The 19,880-nt window shown below is 33.1% G+C and overlaps 1 protein-coding gene across 2 annotated transcripts in view; it reads left to right on the forward strand.

The window, feature by feature from the left end:
- The first annotated feature begins 8,585 nt into the window (after positions 1-8,585).
- The window catches only part of LOC136039413 (uncharacterized), a 104,256-nt gene continuing 92,961 nt past the window's right edge, over positions 8,586-19,880 (forward strand). For both annotated transcript variants that reach the window (XM_065723137.1, XM_065723138.1), the window contains exons 1-2: positions 8,586-8,706; positions 17,216-17,328. In XM_065723137.1, the coding sequence (XP_065579209.1) occupies positions 8,607-8,706; positions 17,216-17,328 (213 nt within the window). In that variant the 5' untranslated portion in view covers positions 8,586-8,606. The remainder of the gene's footprint in view (positions 8,707-17,215; positions 17,329-19,880) is intronic.

Consider the following 19,880-nt stretch of genomic DNA (forward strand, 5'->3'; position numbering starts at 1 on the left):
GTAAGATATTTAAGGCAGCAATTGATACCTTAAAGAAGAGAAATATTGTTTAATAAGGATTAAAGCTTGAAGAAGTCAATTTTTAATGGGACGCAATTTATCCATAGTTTTTGATTGTGCAGAAGAGAGCAGGAATGAGTAGGAAGAGCCGTATTGGTACCGGCCGGCCTAGTGCCTTAAACTGCTGGGGACAGGTAGCTCAGGTACTCGCACTTCCCACAATCAATAACAGTTTATTATTGTTCATAATTGTATATATCCATTGTTCGCAGACTGGAGCAGAATAGCGCTTCCAGTAGCTAGTTTTTCTGAAGAAGAAGTCAAAGAGGTGAAAGGACTTGTTGTTAGTCCATATATCTCCCTACAATTTTTGGAACTGGAACTGGTTAAACTATACGGCCGGCCTAGTGCCTTAAAACTGCTGGGGACAGGTAGCTCAGGTACTCGCACTTCCCACAATCAATAACAGTGTATTATTGTTCATAATCGTATATATCCATTGTTCACAGACTGGAGGAGAATAGCGCTTCCAGTAGCTAGTTTTTCTGAAGAAGAAGTCAAAGAGGTGAAAGGACTTGTTGTTAGTCCATATACCTCCCTACAATTTTTGGAACTGGAACTGGTTAAGAGTGTCATTCTATTATAATTACATGATTTAGCACTGGCTTAATTTCCTCCGGATTTGACATATTTCACATTAGTTTGAGGTCAGAGAGAATTGAAAAATGATCTAGCATACTCTCTGGTATATTTGAAGAGATAGGAAGGGTCTGAATTAGTGGAATCTTTGGTTAAATTGTTCAGGAAATATATTGGAAAATGTTGTATTCATACTGTAAAAGCAAAATTGCCTATAAAAAAAGTCCTAAATGATAAGACTTTAGCTTTGTTGAGCTACCCTAAACAAAGGATAAAATTCTAGTTTGACTTCTTTTTGTTTGGATTTGGAATTCTACTAGCCTACCAGGCTATAGATTAAATTTCCAGTCAAATTCCAGTTTAGCTACTTTTTGCTATCTTTGAATGGGGTTATGTTAGGTGAATGAAACTTTCAGTGATTAATCCATAGCTAAAAACATACTCTGAGAAGCTATTGCTAAGCTTATGTGATAACCCTCTTCTGTTTTTAAATCTGGGAATTTTGCATACTGGACTGGTCTGTAACTATTAAAATTTTGGTAAAACAACATCTTACCTTAATTTTCAACAAGCAGTTTCTGTTTCTCTGGTTTTAGCTCTGAAAATGCAATTCTTGTTATTTGAGTAGAATTTTGAGCCATATCAGTGTTTCGTATTTAAATATAGGGAAATGTATATCCTGAAAGTTTCCAAATCTTGGAAACTTCATAAATTGAAATTGAGCAAAGTTATGACACTAAAAATGCTCTTTTCTTGTCATTTAAGTAGAAGATTTATTTTGCAAGGGTTTCACTTTTATAACACAAGCATTTTTAAGGGTGTGGACCAAATTTTGAGATTTCCAACTGTCATCATCACTAACCAGCAATTCTACAGGATTTAATCCTTATTTCATTAGACAATGTGATTTAAGGTAATTTAAGGCAAACATTTTTAAGAGAGAGAAAGAGTAGAGTTAGATGCTCCAAAATACTTTCCCATGATATAGTTTAGTCTCTAGACCCATCCCTAAAAGTTTCATTTTCCTAACCTAAACTTTTTTCAAGATAATACAAATTTATCTAAACTAGAATTTTACCAAACAGAAGTTTAACCTAAGAATTTGTAATAACATATTGTTCAGGCTAGCCTTTGCAATCCCTGCAAATTTTGACTCTTCACAATAAAGCACTATTACAGGCTTAGCCTAACAAAAGAAAATAGCAAACTGCTTAATCTGAATAAAAAAAAAATTCAAAGGGCTTTATATTTCTTCAATACAAAATATATATTAATTTTTGTTTTCAGTAGAATACTAGTTAAGTATAAACCAGCAAATGTTTAAGAATTTTTTGAGGGGGGACAGCTGCCTAAAATTAACAAAATATTTCTGATAAGCACAAAAATATAACAAATTAAGCTAAACTAGGAAATTTTTCTTTCTCACTGAACAGTTACCATAACACATAATGTGTTATAAGATTTTTGCAGTACTTGTGCATTATAGCCACCACATTCAAGTTCTATTGAGAAGTTTAGTTTGGTTAATGTTAATGACATAAAATAAAATATGATGAATATATAAAACTTTATCAACAAAATTATGAAAACTACAACAAAGAATCTTGGAATTTGTAAATCAGCATCATATCTAAATATACTGTTTCTTACATTGTGATAGATTGTTTTAACGCCCTACTGTGCAGGGGTAAATATTTAAATTATATATCATAGGCAATTATCTGAAGAGTAATCTATTAAAAGTCTCCTGAGCTAACTAGGGAAGTTTTTTCTTTCTTTCTTACTTGCTTTAGCCTGTATCCAGTTCCTGATTGCCATATAAATTCCATATTCATAGTTAAATAACATAAGCCTTTGTATATAGACTATACCTTGTTGCTAATTTTATTGGGCATAGAATGTTTGATTTGGTAAAGCCCTAGAGAAGGACCTGAAGAGAAAGAAACATAATAAAAAAAATATTCATGCTTCATAATTTTTAGATAATACCTGGTAACACATTTTACATTCGACTTTGCTCTACTTTACCCCTCAATCCTCCCAATATAAAAATGTATTGCTGAAATTTCCTATTTTCCATTTGTTTTGTCAGTCTGTCTCTCTAACTTCATCCCATGTAGCTGTAAATTAAACAAATGTGACAAACAATAACTAGAAAAACAGGTGACAGGAGGTTAAATGCATTGAAAATATGAAATTTGAGCCATATTTCTGCACATTGGGAGGGGGATTGAGATAAAGCATAGCCTAACTTAATGATTTTCTCTTGCTATGTAGGGTAATTGGAAGGTCACTTGTATATCATGCTGTCCTTTTCAGTTTTAGTTGGATAGAAAAAATCCAAAGAAAGTCCCCTTTGAAAAGATAGGAGCCACAAAGTGAGATTGTATTTGTCAAAGCTTGGAGGTTTGTCCCTTCTGTCTGTTTAAACAAAACAGAATCTTAATTGAAGCTTTGTTCATTTCTATCTTAAGGGTGCACAACAATTATGATATAAGGTACTTTTCTTTATTCAATTGTCTTCTTTGTTGTCTAAAAGACTTTTTTAATCTAGATGTTTCATAAATTGCTCATTTTTACCAGAAGTTCATTTGACCTACTTTGAAATCCCTGGTCTTAAAATTACATTTGACTTTGTTAAAGCTAGGAGACATAGACATTGTGTTTGTTTAAAGAAAGTGAATAAACATTAGTAATTTGTATTGCACTAAAGCCCTAGGGCCATCACAATTCCAAACAAAAAAAGAAACTTCACTTTAGAATATTCAACATTGTCTAACATAACAGAAACAAAGAAAAAAAAAATTACAAAATTTTACTTCTGCACTCTACTGTCAACATGAGAAATTGTCCAAAATTTTAAAATCTTGCAAAACATTCATCCCTCATCACATTCACCAGCCATCTCTCATCAAACCTACACTTCATTTCTCATCTCACTCAATCCTACAAATGCATCAAATGACCCACTCTCTCATTAGTGCTTCCATAGATATGGTCAAAGTAAGAGCCATCTTGCTTACATTTTATTATATCTAGAAGTTTTCTGTAGCTAAGTCAGTACTTAAATATTTCATACACCTTTGTAAACAACCTCAAGATGGTAAAATAGGTTGGATTATCCAAATTTTTAGTTACCACAATATATTTAAATCATTATTGTAATATAAAGGGCAGCCAATAGTAAAGGACCTGAATAAATATTTTAAGGTAATTAAAAAGGTTTATTACTCAAAAACTTGATAAAACTAAAAGGGAATTCTTAATGATTGATTACTTTAAAATATCTACATTATACACAACAATAAACCTTTGCTATAAAGGGAAAGTCAGTAAGGCCCAAAAACTATTCAATACTAATTGTGCTTTGAGATAGTTTGCTGAATGTCTAAATGATTTTAGATAGTAATGAAGATAAAATGTGGGCAAACTCAACAACAATATGCAAGTAAGTAAGTATGGCAGCACTGACACATCAAGGTCTAAACTGGCAGTGCTAATTTTCACTTTGTGACCCTTTGGCCAAGAATTGCAATTAAGGGCTGGGGGCCAGAAATCTTGTGCTTTTGTACACCCTCCCTGCTTACCTTTTGCATATTTCTCCATTTGCCTATTTAGAGCTGGTTTAGATCTGTCTAACATCACTGACCCCCATTTAAAACAAATAAACAGGCAATACTAGGAATCAAACCTGTACCCCATGGACAAAGGATTTCTTACTAAGAGTGCTTTCCACTTAGCCAAGAACATTATTACGACCAGAGTAGAACAACTATTAAAAAAAAAAAAAATTGAAAAAAAACAAGATGGATTTACAGCCATTTTCACTAATCTTCAATACACATTGTATTTTACTTAGACAAGTTATTGTTAGGCAGGTGTCAACAAAGCTCCAGTAGGGATTGTTTTACTTAAGATGCAAACTAGCATGGTGAATACTTTGCTGGTAAAAACCAAATACACTAGCAATGCCAGGAATTAAACTTGTACCCCTTGGACAAAGGATTCCCAAACCAGAGCGCCAACAACTTAGCAAGGAACACAAATTGTGACCAGAGAACTATTATTTGAAAAAAGAAATATTGAAAAAAACTCAATTCATGGTTGTTGCCATTTTCTCTACTGTCCCATAAACAATATATTTTATTTAGAAAAATTAATTTTAAGACAGGTATCAACAAAGCTCCATCAGGGATTGTATTTACTTAAGATACAACAAGCAATGTGATTGCAAAGCTTTGTGATATTCTAGTCTTAAATAATGATAAAAAAGCAAATTTACATTTGCTATTTGTTTTCCAAACCATTTTAAGCAAAACCATTTGCAACAGCAATACGCCCATGGTTAGATTAGTGTCTATCCAAAATGCTTTACAACAGAAGGGACACATTTCTTGCAAAGCAAATACTCAGCTTTAATGCTATTCTGTGTCATCTCTACAAAATTAAACTGTATCAGGTGTATTTTGATATAAGATACTTCTAAGACTTGTGTTTCACAGCTTTCCTCAATCCACTTTATAAGGTTTTAAAGATATGCAGACATTTCCTAAATTTTGAAAAAAAAATATTGATATGGCTTAAAATGCTACTCAAATAAAAGGAATTGCATTTTAAGAGCTAAAGCCAGAGTAAAAGAAACTGATAATTAAAAATTAAGGTAAACCTTGTTTTGTCAAAATTTCAATAGTATAGGTATAGACCTTTTGAGTAAGCAATTATCTAAGACTTAAAAATCAGAAAAGGGTTGACATAGAAGCCTGGCAGTACCTTCCCAGAGTGTTTTTGACCCTGGATTAGTTACTGAGTTTCATTCTTGTAACCTATTCCCTTTCCAAGATAATGAAAATTAGCTAAACTAGAATTTTACGAATTTTTGCTTTGGATTCATTACTGGAAGTTCTATTTTCCATACTTAACCCATTTCTAAGATAGCAAACAGTAGCCAAACTAGAGTTTGACCTGAAAATTTATCCATGGCCCTATAGGGTAAGGCTGAAATGTAAAGAGTTCTGACAAAGATGCAACACATCTTGAAGCATCTAGTAAGAATAGTAATTGGATTAACAATGCTTTATAACCACTAGGGTCTTGCTTCATCAAGGTTTTATCTCTGAAGCCAAACTACCAAGCTAAGGTCAAGCCTAGGGCATCAAAAGGATGAAACAAAGATTTCCAAGTATCTACATAAGTTTTCAAAAGCATATTCAAACTCTTGACTTCCTGTCTTAAGGCCTATGTGAATCAAATTGCAGGATATAACCCAATATTTATCCAAATAGCCCTAATACGAAAAAAACAAAATTAAACCTTACTTTTGTGTGGCTAGAATTCTATTTGCCAGCTTATAATAGCCTACGAATTCTTCTTTTCGAAATCTACGCCTGAAAAGGTCAACCAACAATTATGAATGGTAGAACCCTACGGTTAAAAACAATGACAGTTCTGGTTAAATTAGAGTTCAACCAGTCAATTGTTTCACGCAAAATCACTTTTCATGACAACCTGGTTTGTCACTGTTTCACGCAAAAACAGCGGTTGAGCTCAACCACACAGAGTGGTTGAGCTCAAACAGTCTCTTTGGTTGACGCGAAAAAAGGCCTTTAGAGTCATGGGGTAAAGATTGGTAGTTATGCCCTGGAGCATATAGGTTTTTTGGAACGGGCGGTCGTATAGACATCGCATCGAATATTTGATTGAAAATCGAAAGTTCTTGTTCACTTTCAAGAGTCAATAGTAGATAAAGGATAACCATTGGGAAATGCTTGCCCTCCATTTACTTTTACTGGGTTCCTTTCCTAGTTTTTTTACTCCATCACCAAGCAAAATTCAGTTTTAGGAAAACACGTCCAATCAAAATTCTAAGAAAGTTATTATGCTCATCATTGTTAAAATATCCAATAACAATGTCTTTGGGGATGTCAACCCCCCTAGACTCCCCAGGGAAATTTTGTTCATTTACACAAAGTATAAGTTATTGAGAAAGGTATACATTTTGGACTTGTAATAAGATTGTAGCAACTAGTATGATTAATATTGTAGCAAAGACTTTGAAATTAGTGTAAGAAGTTGTTCTAGATGCATAAAAAGGCTTTAAAAAAGAGCTGTACTCAATCCCAAAAATTTCGACAAAAAAGGAAATCCGACTAATTTTTATGTAAAACCTATATGTGATGAATTTACCACCGCATATTGCTATACCGGGCATAATTCACATATAAAATAGCTAGATAAAGAACTGAAAAAAGTAGCATAATAATAACTCACCTAAAAAAATAAATTGATAAAAATAAGAAGCAGGAGCTAAAAAGGAATATTAAAATATTAAGAAAGATAAATGGATTTATAGATCAGCATTTTTTTTCAAATTTGTCAGGTACTTGACAAATTTAAAACCACAAATTTGAAATCATGCTACGACTGAAACCACTGCTAGTTTTAAAGTTTAAAAAAATTACTCATTCTCTGAATTTTCGTACCGGCCAATAACAAGTCAAAGTCTTTTTGAATTTGGACCTTGCATTACGTCTAAAACTTGGGATGGTGTTGCGCACTGTGTAAATCTCGATTAAAAGGCTAGTTTGTTTCAAACAAAATTAATTAACCCTGTTTGGAATAATGGGGAATAATCCTGTTTATTTTTTCTGAATTTTTTTTTTGTTTCTTTCTTTTAAGCATTTTTTCATAGAAGTCTGTCATTAAATATCAAAGTAGGAGCTTTATTACCTCGGTCGGAGTAGAAAGATTTAACCCAAAAGATTTAAACACTTTAGATTACCTATAAACACTATATGGAGTGATCCACAAACATTTTGGGGATGACATCACCCCAAGGGTCCTCAGGACAAGGGCTATAAATTACACTAGTTTCCCATTTTCAACAATTAAGGCTTTTTCTGTAGATTATTCGGTAAAGTTTCTGCTCATTTTTGATTTATTGGAGTTCATTACTTTCCTTTCAATAGCTCATTTTGTAGAAAATATTTTTTAATGTAATCAACAAATGAGCGAAATATAAAACAAACAGAAATTACAAAAAAAAACAGACAAGTCACAGTCAAAACGATGGTAATTACCATAAAAAAAAATGGGGGGTAACGTCCCATGTGTCATCTATAAACGAGAATGTGATTTACTTATTACTAAAAACAAAATATAATTAAACTTTTTCCCTTTTATAACTAAAAAACATGAAATTATTAATACCTTTAGCAATGAACATTTGTGCATATTAAACTACCGATCCACAGTTCAGTAGTGGTTTTGGGCCTCCAAATCTGGGGGGGTAGGCATATCTAATTTGACTAAGGTATATAAAATAAAAGGAATTAAACGTAAGGTGTCCATAAACTGGGGGGCAGCTGTGCCTCGGCCTAAAAACACTACTGCCACATCCGTTTATTCTTTTCAGTAATTTAGATTATGGTGGTAACTTTTTTCTTTTTTATGATGGTGTGAGAAATAATAACACAGCTCGGAATAATGATTGTTTTCAGTTCATTCTACCGTTAATACTTTTACTGCTATTGCTACTACAACTTTTACTGCTACTGAAGCTAAGTGTATCGAGCTAAGACTCTCAGGGATTGTTGAGAGGGGTATTACACTAAACCAAAACACAATGTATGCTTGCATGCTGTCAAAAGCCGTATCCAGAATATCTCAGGAACAGCATAGAGTGTTAAGCTAAGTTTTCAGGGCGAATACACTTTTTGTTTTTTTCTGAATGGACCATAAAGTAAATCCTTAATAGTGACTTGCTTAATATAAAAGATTAAATGTTTTGTCTACTATAAATAAAAGTAGGTTGCTTCAAAATCTGGCAATTAAAAATAATTTGTGGATAGAAATAGGTTTTTATCTTTATGTAAATTTTTTAAATTTTTCTTTGGGATTTGCACCAAAGACGAGCCAGTTTTGCAAAATTAGAGATGGGGTTTAAAAGTGCTTAGATTTAAAATTCGACTATGGCATGGTTGATGAAAGGAACAAACTTATCCTCTATAAAAAACCAACTTAGTACTTTGGCAAAGGAAGTTTTGGCTGATGTCGAAGAAAATGTTAAAGGTCATACAGTTTTTTTTTAGTTCACAACTTATTTATACAGTTTTGAATCGACCAGTTTTATCTAGTAAAAGGCATAGATATTAGGTTGCTGTTTAGGCCAACTCCAAAGGAAAACACTGTAAAATATGAAAACAACCATAAAAATCCTAACACTTATCTTCCCTAAAAGCACTTCATATTTCTTTACCCTGCTCTCTAATGTGCAAATAGACACCCAAAATTGTTCAATCTATTTGAACAAAAGAGTGATATAATCAAGAAAGGAAAAATGCATGGGGAATCCATAGTTTATGCTATGTATTTACATGAAGGGGAGGGGGGAGGAAGGATTAATCTCAATCAAAGTACTTTTAGGAATGATATAAGTAAGTATTATAGCCTAGGAATATTTGGTAGGCTAAATTTGCAGTTTACAACATAGCCTGATCTATATCTATATAGGATGAAGGTAAATATATTGTTTGATGCCTTTTTCAATTCTCTTTTATTATTCAATTTTTTTTTGGAGGAAAATAAAAGTATAAGACTAGAGAAGGAAACATCTTAAGGAAAACAGTTCATATTGCATAAAATGCAGAATAATTAAATCTGAAACATTTTGCATTCAGTCTAGCTGTATTTTATCAATTCCTCCCTTGTGTACAAATATATAGCCCAAATTGTATATTTCTAATGCATTTTGCTTGTTTTTCCCATTGCTTGTTTTTCTGGTTCTTGTTCATTCACTGTTCATTTAGTTTGCAGGTACATGGGTTGAAACAAGATAGATGCATGAGGAGAATAGATGAGAAATGTCTAATTTTGGCTATTTATTTGGTAAAATTCTAGTTGAGCTACTTTTCTTTGTCTTGGAAAGGGGCTAGGTTAGGAAAATGAAACTTTCAGTACAGTAATGACTCCAGGGCCAAAACCATACTCTGAGAAAGTATTGCCAAGCTTCCATGTCACTCCCCTTCTGGTTTCTAAGTTATAAATTTTGCATACTTGACAAGTCACTTCAACAAGACCAGAAATGGGCTTGCTTCTAGAATTAGCATTTCTAAGTGCTATAGTATAGGCCAGTTTAGACAGCTTATGATGAAACTAAGTAATTACCTCTTTTTCTGTGGTTTTAGTTCTGAAAATGCAATTTTTGCTATTTGGGTTGAATTTTAGGTCATATCAGTGGGTTTGTAAATTTAGGAAATGTATTTGCAGATTTTGAAACATTATAAATTTGGATTTGGCAAAGTTGTGAAGTGGAAAACACTCTTCTTGTACTTCATTTAAGCAGAAGATCTATTTCATTTTTTGATAACATGATTTTATTTTTTGATAACAGATTTCATTTTTATAACATGAAGATTTTTTACTGGTCATCAAAGGTCACTATCCTCTAGAGGGGGAAAGAATAGAGGGAAGTACTCCAAAATACCTTCTTGGAACAAACCTTAGTCTGTAGACTCATCCCTGAAAGTTCATTTTCCTAACTTAACCCCTTTCCAAGATAGCACAAAGTAGCTAAACTAGAATATCACCATATATTTGCATATTAGGAAGATTAAGAGTAAAGTATATCAGAGCTCTAAGCTCTATACAAAACAAGTTAGCTACAATCATGCTGGTGATATCGTTTCTTTCTTTTTTTTGGGGGGGGGGCATTTTTTGTAAAATTCTTACAACTTTTTTTTTCAAAATAACTTTAAGGCAAATTTTTCTCTTGATACACCTAAATTTAATTCAATACTTTTTGGTGGTATGCATTGTTAGTAAAATCTAAAATAGTGTATAAACACTACTAGTGTTTAAAATAGTGTTCTTTTAAACTTTTAGTTACTATATTTAATTACTATTACCTTTTGGGGCCCCAGATTCCATTAATTACCTTGAGTTGCCTTTTGGTCCATCAATTAAAGCTACACAGGAGTTGGTGTTATCATCTGTGTTGGGAAAACATATGGCCTGCTGGTCTGGGTGAAGGATTGTATTGATAAACAAAAACTTGCTATAATTTATAATTCAATGTTTCACCTCATGCATTTTTCATTGTTCCATTTCTGAAGTTTTTGAGTAAAAGTGATAAAAGTGTATCCGCATTTACTTTTTCTGGTTTTGTAAATATTTTCTTGGAATTCCACTATGGTTCAAAAATAGTTATATTATACAAAAAATTCAGAATATTTAATATTACTGTTAAAAAGGATCAACAATAAGACAAATTTCTTAGACAGTCCAGAGAAAATAGAATAAATTTTCTCCTTAATTGTCTCATTTAATGGAACAACAGTTTTGTTGTTATTTCTGTAATAAAATAGATATTTATACGCTATGTTTATGGGTGCTATTTTATGAGCTATGTTATCATTTATAGGTCATGTTTTGTGAGTGATTTTTTTAGTTATATGCAAAAAACAGCTATGATCTACTGGATTTTCAATAGAAGTGTAATTCTAATATTTTTCAGTTTTCTTTTCATACTCCTCTGTGTACATCTTTTGTATGTAAAGAGGGCATAAATAAATTATTATTATCAAGGGTTCAAAATGGAATATCCTCCAGAATCAGTTATTGAACTATAAAAGAGCATGAGAAAATGCATCAAGTGATGTGTTAACTTTCATCCTACCTAAATTATGTTGAAAACTGTAAATTTACACAATTTTACAAGTTGTTCCCTGAATTTTATAGTGTTTTCTTTAGAGTGGGCATAGCCTTAAATCCTAGCTTAGAGCAACTGAAGTATTTTTATCCTTGTTGTGCTCAGTGATGTTTTCAATAAGAAGAGTTTTTTTTATCTGGTTGCTTATTATTTCCTAGATAAGGAATCAGCTACCTCCCAGTTGAAAGTAACTCTTGATGTTGCCACTTTGCCAATTTTTCACCACACTTTGTTTGTGATTTAAATTATATTGGACCTATTCATAGGGAACAAGGCCAGGGGTGGATCCAGGATTTTCTTTAAGGGGGGGGGCACATAATAGGTTGCTTTAATAAACTTGCAAACAAACAAGTACCCACAAATTAAAGCGAACCTTGACAATTATATGTTGTAGATCTGGTGTGGGTTAAAGTTCTAATAAATCTGTTGAAATTAGGATGGTATGAAAATATTGATACAAAAAATGGTAAGCTATAAAAAGCACCTTGCCATAAAAAAAAACTGTTCACTGTCTATACAAAAAAATATGTTATTTTATATTTTCTGAACAATTTTTTGCCTTTGCACTTCTGACTGCTATAGCAAGTGAGTTATGCTTTCTATTGTCAAAAAAAAAAAAAAAAAAAAATGGTCTTGAACCATCTTTTGGGGCTATGTACTCTTTGTGACAATTTGTATAGGTCAAATCATTTAGCATGTCACCTAACTTCGTGGCATTGCTTAGTAACTATGATAGTAATGAAGATTAGGAAATGAAGATAAAGATCTAACTTGTATATTTGTAAAAGATAGCTTACATTAAACGTTAAATGCTAGCTTTTTTAGGGGTGTAACAAGAAAAACATTTATAATGGCTAGCCCTGTTAGGCTAGAGTGTTGTCAGTTTAGAGCTATTTGTTGGTATTTCATCTTCTATTCATTCTAAAATATCCAAATAAAGATTAAAATTGTCAAAAAAATATGAACTCTAATAAAGATGCTTGTAGGTATGTGCTTCAAACTAAGTATATGAGTCAAAATACTACTTAAAAAACAAATAAATATTTGTTTGTTATTTTATATTTGATAGGTATAGATTGGTGGTTAAAATTCTCTGGGTTTCAAGCTCTGGTAGATTTAATTAATTTTTTTTTAATCTTGAGATTCTCAGATATTCAAATCTCAGTATGTCTTTCAAGCATAACAGGAGGCTTTCTTTTGAAAAATGAACCAATAGTCAATAAGGGAATTAAAATTTTACACAATCACTAGGGGACAAGATTACCTACTAGACCAAAAAGAGTTGCTTCAATATTAGCTTACAAGAGGATTATTTCGCAACAGGATAGTTGACTAAGTTTCAATTTTCATAATTTTTCCTCAGTTGCTTTGATGTTCTCATTGAAGTAACTCTAATAGCTTCTTTTCCTTACGTGGATCAGTAGCAACAATTGTATTTATTATTATTGGTGGTGGTTTTATTTGTTTTTAGTTTAGTGTTTTTTTTTCTTTTTATCTTGTGCTGAGGATGCCTAGTTTGGATACAGGCGAAATATCCGCGTTAATTTAGGCTTTCTTCTCTACTGGTCGCAGTCTTGTTTGAGTTTTTTTTGTGGAGTTTTATCTCTCTTTGTTGTTTATTAGAGGACCTGTAACCCCCTATTTCCCCAAGGACATCTGACAAAAATTTGAGATGGCCATTTTGTTCATTATAGTTGAGAGATCTAATAACTACAACTCTAGGGATGGAAAACCCCCCCTCCCCACAACCCTCAGGTAGAGACTGTAAGTTATGCAATTTGTATATTGTTTATATTTAACATTTGTTATGGGGAAAGGGTGGTATGTTTGACTCTTGGTATCCAAAAAGGTTAATGTCATGAAGGTAAATGCTTTCAGGGAATGTTGAGGGAAGGGTTGAACTAAATCGAAACCCACTACGTGTATGCAGGTTGTCAAAAAATTATATATAAGAAATGGCTCATGGCATTAAGTTGAAACTCAGGGAATTATGAGGATAATGACCAGTTGACTAAAAGGGAATGTGCACATGCTGTTACTGCTGTTACAACTATTAGTTCCACTGTGATTATTATTGAGGCTAAGGGTATTAAGAAATTTATAGAATGCTTTGGGGACTGTTGGATAAAATCAAAACACACTACAGGCTTGTAGGTTGTCAAAAGTGTGTATGAGCAATATCTAAGGAACAGCATCGAGTATTAAGTTGAAATTTTTAGGTTATGTTGAACCAATGAAAAAGCACTGTGTTTGTGCTATACTACTGCATCTATAGCTAATCAACTACTTCTACTTAGGTAAGGGTATTAAGGTGAATGTTTTTGGAAATGTTGAGGGGGGTGTTAAACTAAATTAAAACACAGAATTTGTATGTGATTTGTCCAAGGGAGTTATCAGCAATATCTCAGGAACAGCTTAGGGCATTAAATTGACACTTTCAGGGGATGTTGAAATAACAGAAATGCCTAAAGTGTTAAGTTGAAACTTTCAGGGTATGTTGAAGGAGGATATTAAACTTACAAACTGCATTAAATGAATTCTATTACTTCTACTACTGAGGCTAAGCATAAAAAACTAAAACTGCCAAGGAATCTTTGAGCTAAATAAGACAATGCTATGTGAATGTAGATTGTTAAAAGGGCATATCAACCATATCTTAGGAGCAGCTTTGAGTATTAAGTTGAAATTTTCAGGGCAAGTTGAGGAGGATGTTGAACTATGTGTATGCTATCACTTTTGCTATTACTGCTAGAAATACTACTACCACTGAGGCTAAAGATATTAAGGTAAAACTTTCAGGGAATGTTTAGGGGGATGTTGAACTAAATCAAAATTTACTTATGTGCATGCAGGTTGTCAAAGGGCACATCAGCAATATCCCAGGAACAGCTTAGGGTATTAAGTTGAAACTTTCAGGGCATGTTAAGGGGGATGTTAAATTAACCAGAATACACTATGTGCATACTACTATTACTAATACTACTGGTACTATTACTACTATGACTGCTTCTTCTACTACAATTACTACTGAAAGTAAGGGTATTAAGGTGAAATTTTGAGGGGGAGCTCAACTAAATTGAAACATGCTTGGTCAATGCATGTTTTCAAAATGGGCATAACAGCTCTATACCAGGAATAGCTTAGTGTTAAGTTGACTCTTTCAGTGGATGGTAAAGGGGATGCTGAACCAACCAGAAGGTACTACGTGCATGCTGCTACTACTATTAAGGCTAAGGATATGAATGTGAAAATTTTAGGGAATATTCCAGGAGAAGTTGAATTGAATCAAAACACGTCATGTTTAGGCAGGCTGTCTAAATGGTGTATCACCAATATATCAGAAACAGCTTATAATATTAAGTTGAAACTTTTAGGGTATGTTGAACTAACAAAAAGGCACTGTGTGCTTACTAATACTACTAAAGCAGCTATTACTGCCTCTAGTACTACTAACACTAAGGCTTTTTGGACAAAGTTGAAACACGCTATGTGTATCCACGATATCAAAAGGACATATAATCAATATCCCAGAAACAGCTTAGAGTATTGAGTTGAAAATATCAGGGCATGCTGAACTAACTAAAAAGACACTAAGTGAATACTGCTACTACACCCACTGCTTCTGCTCATTCTACTGCTACTGTTACTATGAGCATTACTGTTGCTAATGCTAAGGGTGTTAATGTAAAACTATCAGAGAATGCTGAGGGTAGTATTGAACTATATCAAAACAAACTATATGCCAACTGTCAAAAGTTGTATCAGTAATATCTCAAGAACAGCTTAGAGTATGAAGTTTGAGCTTTCAGAGTATTTTGAGAGGGTATCAAAAATAAAATCAAAACATACTGTGTAAATTTGAATTTGTAAAGGAATGTATTAGCAATATCCTAGCAGTATCTTAAAGTACAAAACTAAACTAATATTACTACCATTTTTTGTTAGTATTACTGCTACTGTTGAACTACTATTACAATGAGTTGTTAATAGTAGTAGTTAGCTGCATCAAGGCTGTCACTATGGAATAGGCAGGACGTCTAAGGACTGGGTTTTGGTATAAAGTAGAAACTGTCAAGAAAAGTTTGTGTGGCTATAAAACAAAATTAAAAATAACTATGTTTACACTGGTTGTCAATAAGAGGCATGAGCAATATATCAAGAATAGCTGATGGTGTTAAGTTGAAATGTTCAGGCCCAGTACTATCAAACTAGATGAAAAGGGATTAAGTGCATCCAGGCTGTCAATATGGTATAGGTGCCATGTCCTAGGGACATAATAGGGTATTCAGTTATATTTTCAGGGAAGGTCATGGGGTTTGAAACTAAATCAATAGGTACTGTGTGTATCTAGATTGTTGAAAGGACTGGTTGCCAATAGGATGCTTCAGCAATTTATCAAGAATACCTGGGGGTCTTAGGTTGAAACTTTCAGCTGCTACTACTATCAAACTAAGTAAAAATGGGTTAAGTGCATCCTGGTTGTTAAAATGGCATGGAAACAATGTTTTAAAACACTTGTTTTAGAAACAGGAACAATATCTATATAGTCAAAAGTATATATTTGCAATAGCATAGGAATAGCTAGAGTGCCATGTTGTGAGCTTCCAGAGCATGTTATTTGGTATGTAGAGCTTAAACAAAAGACACTATTTCTATCCAAGTTTGTCATAAGGATCTATTTGTAATACATTATGGACAGATAAGGTGTTAAGATGAAGCATTGGACACAGTGCCCAAATAAATAAAACTAAATAATATAATAAGTAAAATCTAAAAAACCTACTTCATCCTCAAATGGGGCTGGAGTAGATTGTAAGTGAGGACATACTGGAAATTGGAACTCTTAGTAAAAAGCTTTGAATATATTGGGATGGAGGAGGAGCTTGTGTGTAGCTGTTTTGGCCTCAGAGAGCTTGATGCTACAGTGACTGTTTATAGTATAAGCAGCAGTTTAGGGCTCAAATTGCAAAGAAGAAATCAGTATATATGAAAAGAACACAAAAAGACGCGTTGAATGGTGTGTTCATCTTCTACCAAGCTATGTAACTAAAAAAAAATATTTACTCAGCCTGAGGAAAAAAAATCTTGTAAGTGTGTCCAAGGCTTTAATGGTCCCCGTAAAGATCTTTTGAAGTGTCTACCTCTACCTCATCCTTTTCTAAACGGCTCTAGTGGTATAAAAATAAAAGTTCAGAAATTTACACCAGACAAATAAGGTCAAAAGACATTGGCCGTGACTTATAATGTTTTAACAATTTGGAAAATTATATCTGAAATAAAAAAAAAAAAATACTGATATGGTTAAAGCAGTAAGTAATTGAACTAATGACGATTTTTCGCTTTAAATGTTTCTGCATTGCCCCTTCGATCTCTGGGTCATGTATTACAAAGCTAAGGTCATGCACCACTGTAGGAAAACTGTCTGGCTTAAAATCCTACTTGAATTATGCTTTCAAACCTTTAAGTAAATGAAATGTAGACTCAAGTCAAAATTATCAAAATGTACCAATTTTTTTTTAGAGTTTTGGTATTACTCAGAAACCTGCATAAGAAGATTTTTGTTTTATTAGTCAAAATTCAGACAGATTTCTAATCAGTGACTATGTGCTGTCCAAAATCAAAGTGTTTAGAGTTGAGCTTTTATTTTTGAATATCCAGTGTTCTTTTGACTTTTTTAATTTTTCTGGGAAGGAAATATAAGATATCTTTTTTTTTGGCTCATTAGATATATTTACCCAAATCTTTCTTACTGGGTAGCCTACTAAGGTTTTCTAAATTTTGCCTACCAAGAAAATAATTATGGACTTAGTGCATTTTGATTCTGGACACTTGTGACATTCTTTATTATCAAATTTGTTATTTTTTTTTCAGAAGTAATATTAGAAAATCCAGAGGGAGAAGCAAAAGATTTGGACAAAGCAGTGAAGAGAAGGGAAGATGAATGGTCACAGTTGGAATTGAATGCTGGTAGTGGATGTTCTCAAGTAGGTTGAATTTATCTTTATTATATTCCTTGCTTCTTTCTTATTTCTATCAATGCTTGTTTTTTGCATAAATTACTTGTATACAGTTAGATGATTCATTAAAAGGCATACTTACAAATGGGAGTTAGTGCCAATGTATGAAAAAAAAACAGCTGCCGTGAGTTCCAAAAGAGCCAAGTTAAGGCCAAAACATAGTTGAATTATATTTGTAATCCCACCCTTTGCTATAAAAAAGAAAGAAAAAAAAGCCAAAAATGACAGCCATTTTCAGATTAGATAAATGGTCAGAGTTACAGAAGAATGATTATAGTACATTAATCATTAATTAAAACTTTTCTTATAGTTTTTGAGAAAGATTATAGTGTATTGTATTGTATCGGATTAACTACGCGTCTTGACTACTAAGGTCCCTGCGTCGGCCCTGCAGTGCATTCCTGCAGCATGATTCGATCTCTGGGTCCCGTATTACCAAGCTAAGGTCAAACCCACTGCGCCACCACAGGACAAAAGAAAGATTATAGTGCAGTAGATCAGCTCTTCATTTCGAGTGTGCCGATAATCAAATATACCATTGAGATAAAACAAAGGCTGCACGCAGCTTTTCTTGACCTGAAAGGAGCTTCGATGAAATAGCAAGGGAGTTAGTTTTTAAGAGCGTATTACAATCAGGATTACCATGGAAATTTGTTAAGATTTGAGTAGCAATGTATAGCGTTGTTATGCAAGTAGTTCGAGTTCGAAAACAGTTTTCTAGAGTAATAAATAGGGACGAAAGCACTAAATGGTAGTCTATATACCCTCATACAAATTTTGGACCTGGAACTGGAAATCCTAGTAGAGGATTTAAGCAAGGATGTAGTTTGTCACCTAGGCTATTTTCTTAGTTTATCAATGCCGTAGAGAATAACTTTAATAATACGGTAGCACCTGTTGTGTATTTATCAGAGAAGTCCTTGTTTGCCCCTCTTTTGGCTGATGACATTGCATAGGTAGCAACAAGTGGCACTGAATTGCAGACTTTTAGATTTGAATCAAGAGTATAAACAATAAAGAAGCTAAAATTAAATAAGCCAGCTGTAGTAGTATTTGGGAATGAGATGCAATTTAAGGAACATTTTAATGTAAATGATAATGAATTGAAAACTTTAAATGGGTTTTCATTACCTAGGTGGCACGGTATAATCAAGTTGTAGATGGGGTAGCAATATTGATCTAATGGAGAATAGAGGATTAAAGGCTATATGGACTCAATTACCTTAACTCGCACTTTGGAGTGAATTAGTTGCAAGAACTGTGATGCTCCGTTGTTGATGATGGCGATAGATCTGGTTGTTGTGTTAAGGTCATGCGATAAACCATCAGGACTAGAGAGTGCTGGAGAGATGCAATTTAAGCCCACTCGGTAACGGTGATCACATGGTAGGTGTGGTTCAAGAACCATTCTCCAGCAATTTAGAGTTGGCACAATATTGAGAAGTAGTTTAAGAAATATACGCCTAAGCAACATTAAGTTAATGAAGAAGATTTTCAATAGTAAGTTAAGACCAGTGTTTAGTTATGGTTGTGGAGCTAGGGGATTCCAAAATGGGAATAAGTTAGAGAGGGTTCAGTCGAGTTTCTTTAAGAAATTGGTGGGTCTAAGCGATAAGTCTAATGGATTAGTTTTAAGGGACGATTTAGTGCTAACTAGGGTAAGAGTAACTAGATTAGTTAGCATGGTTAGTTATTGGGAGAAACTGGTATATCTTCAAGGTGATAGGCTATTAAAGACAGCTCGCCAAAAGTGTTAAACTATGATTTGGGTTCGTGAATTCTGCCTGGGATATCTGATTGAACACTTTTTAAAACACTCTTTTGTTGTCCAAAGAAGTGATTTTATCAATTGTGATATGGAACAAAGGTGAAAAAATCATTGGCCCAGTTGAATATGGTTTTTTGGATGGTTTGAACTGAATCTTGGTTTTTATTGTAAAGTTTAACTTATGCTTCAATAAAACAGTATGCGGTTCAAAACATTATTTTCATATTATGATGCTTTAAAAATTAATTTGCTCGTTAAGACATATTTCTTTTAATCCTAAAGATTTTTGCCAACAATGCGGGGGTACAATTTTTAGTTCAACTCTTTTGAAAGACAATAGGTAAATAAAATGCTTTAGTAACTATCTTCCCAGCAGTGGATTTACTGGAAGGGCCCTAAATTTCGCAGCAGTCAATTTAGTTTACCAAAAATCCTAGGTACTTATCTCTGGACCAAAAATTCTTTGCACTATCTTTGGACCATAGAGGTATTTAAGTGAAGAATGGCGAAAAGAAAAACAGTTCCACTTTTTTTTTTTTTTTTTTTTTTTTTTTTTTTTACAACGACACTGTACCTGAACGCAAAGATACAGAAAATAAAGATAGCCCAGAAAAACTCATGAATAGAGACAATGAAGTAATAACTTACATGGCTTTATGGCCAACAGTTTTCCTTAAACACGAAACAAAAATACTAGAGAATTTAAAGAATATCAGATTGATACGCGAAGACAGAGATGACCTACATTCGA

Source organism: Artemia franciscana, chromosome 19, assembly GCF_032884065.1.
Source record: "Artemia franciscana chromosome 19, ASM3288406v1, whole genome shotgun sequence".
NCBI lineage: Eukaryota > Metazoa > Arthropoda > Branchiopoda > Anostraca > Artemiidae > Artemia > Artemia franciscana.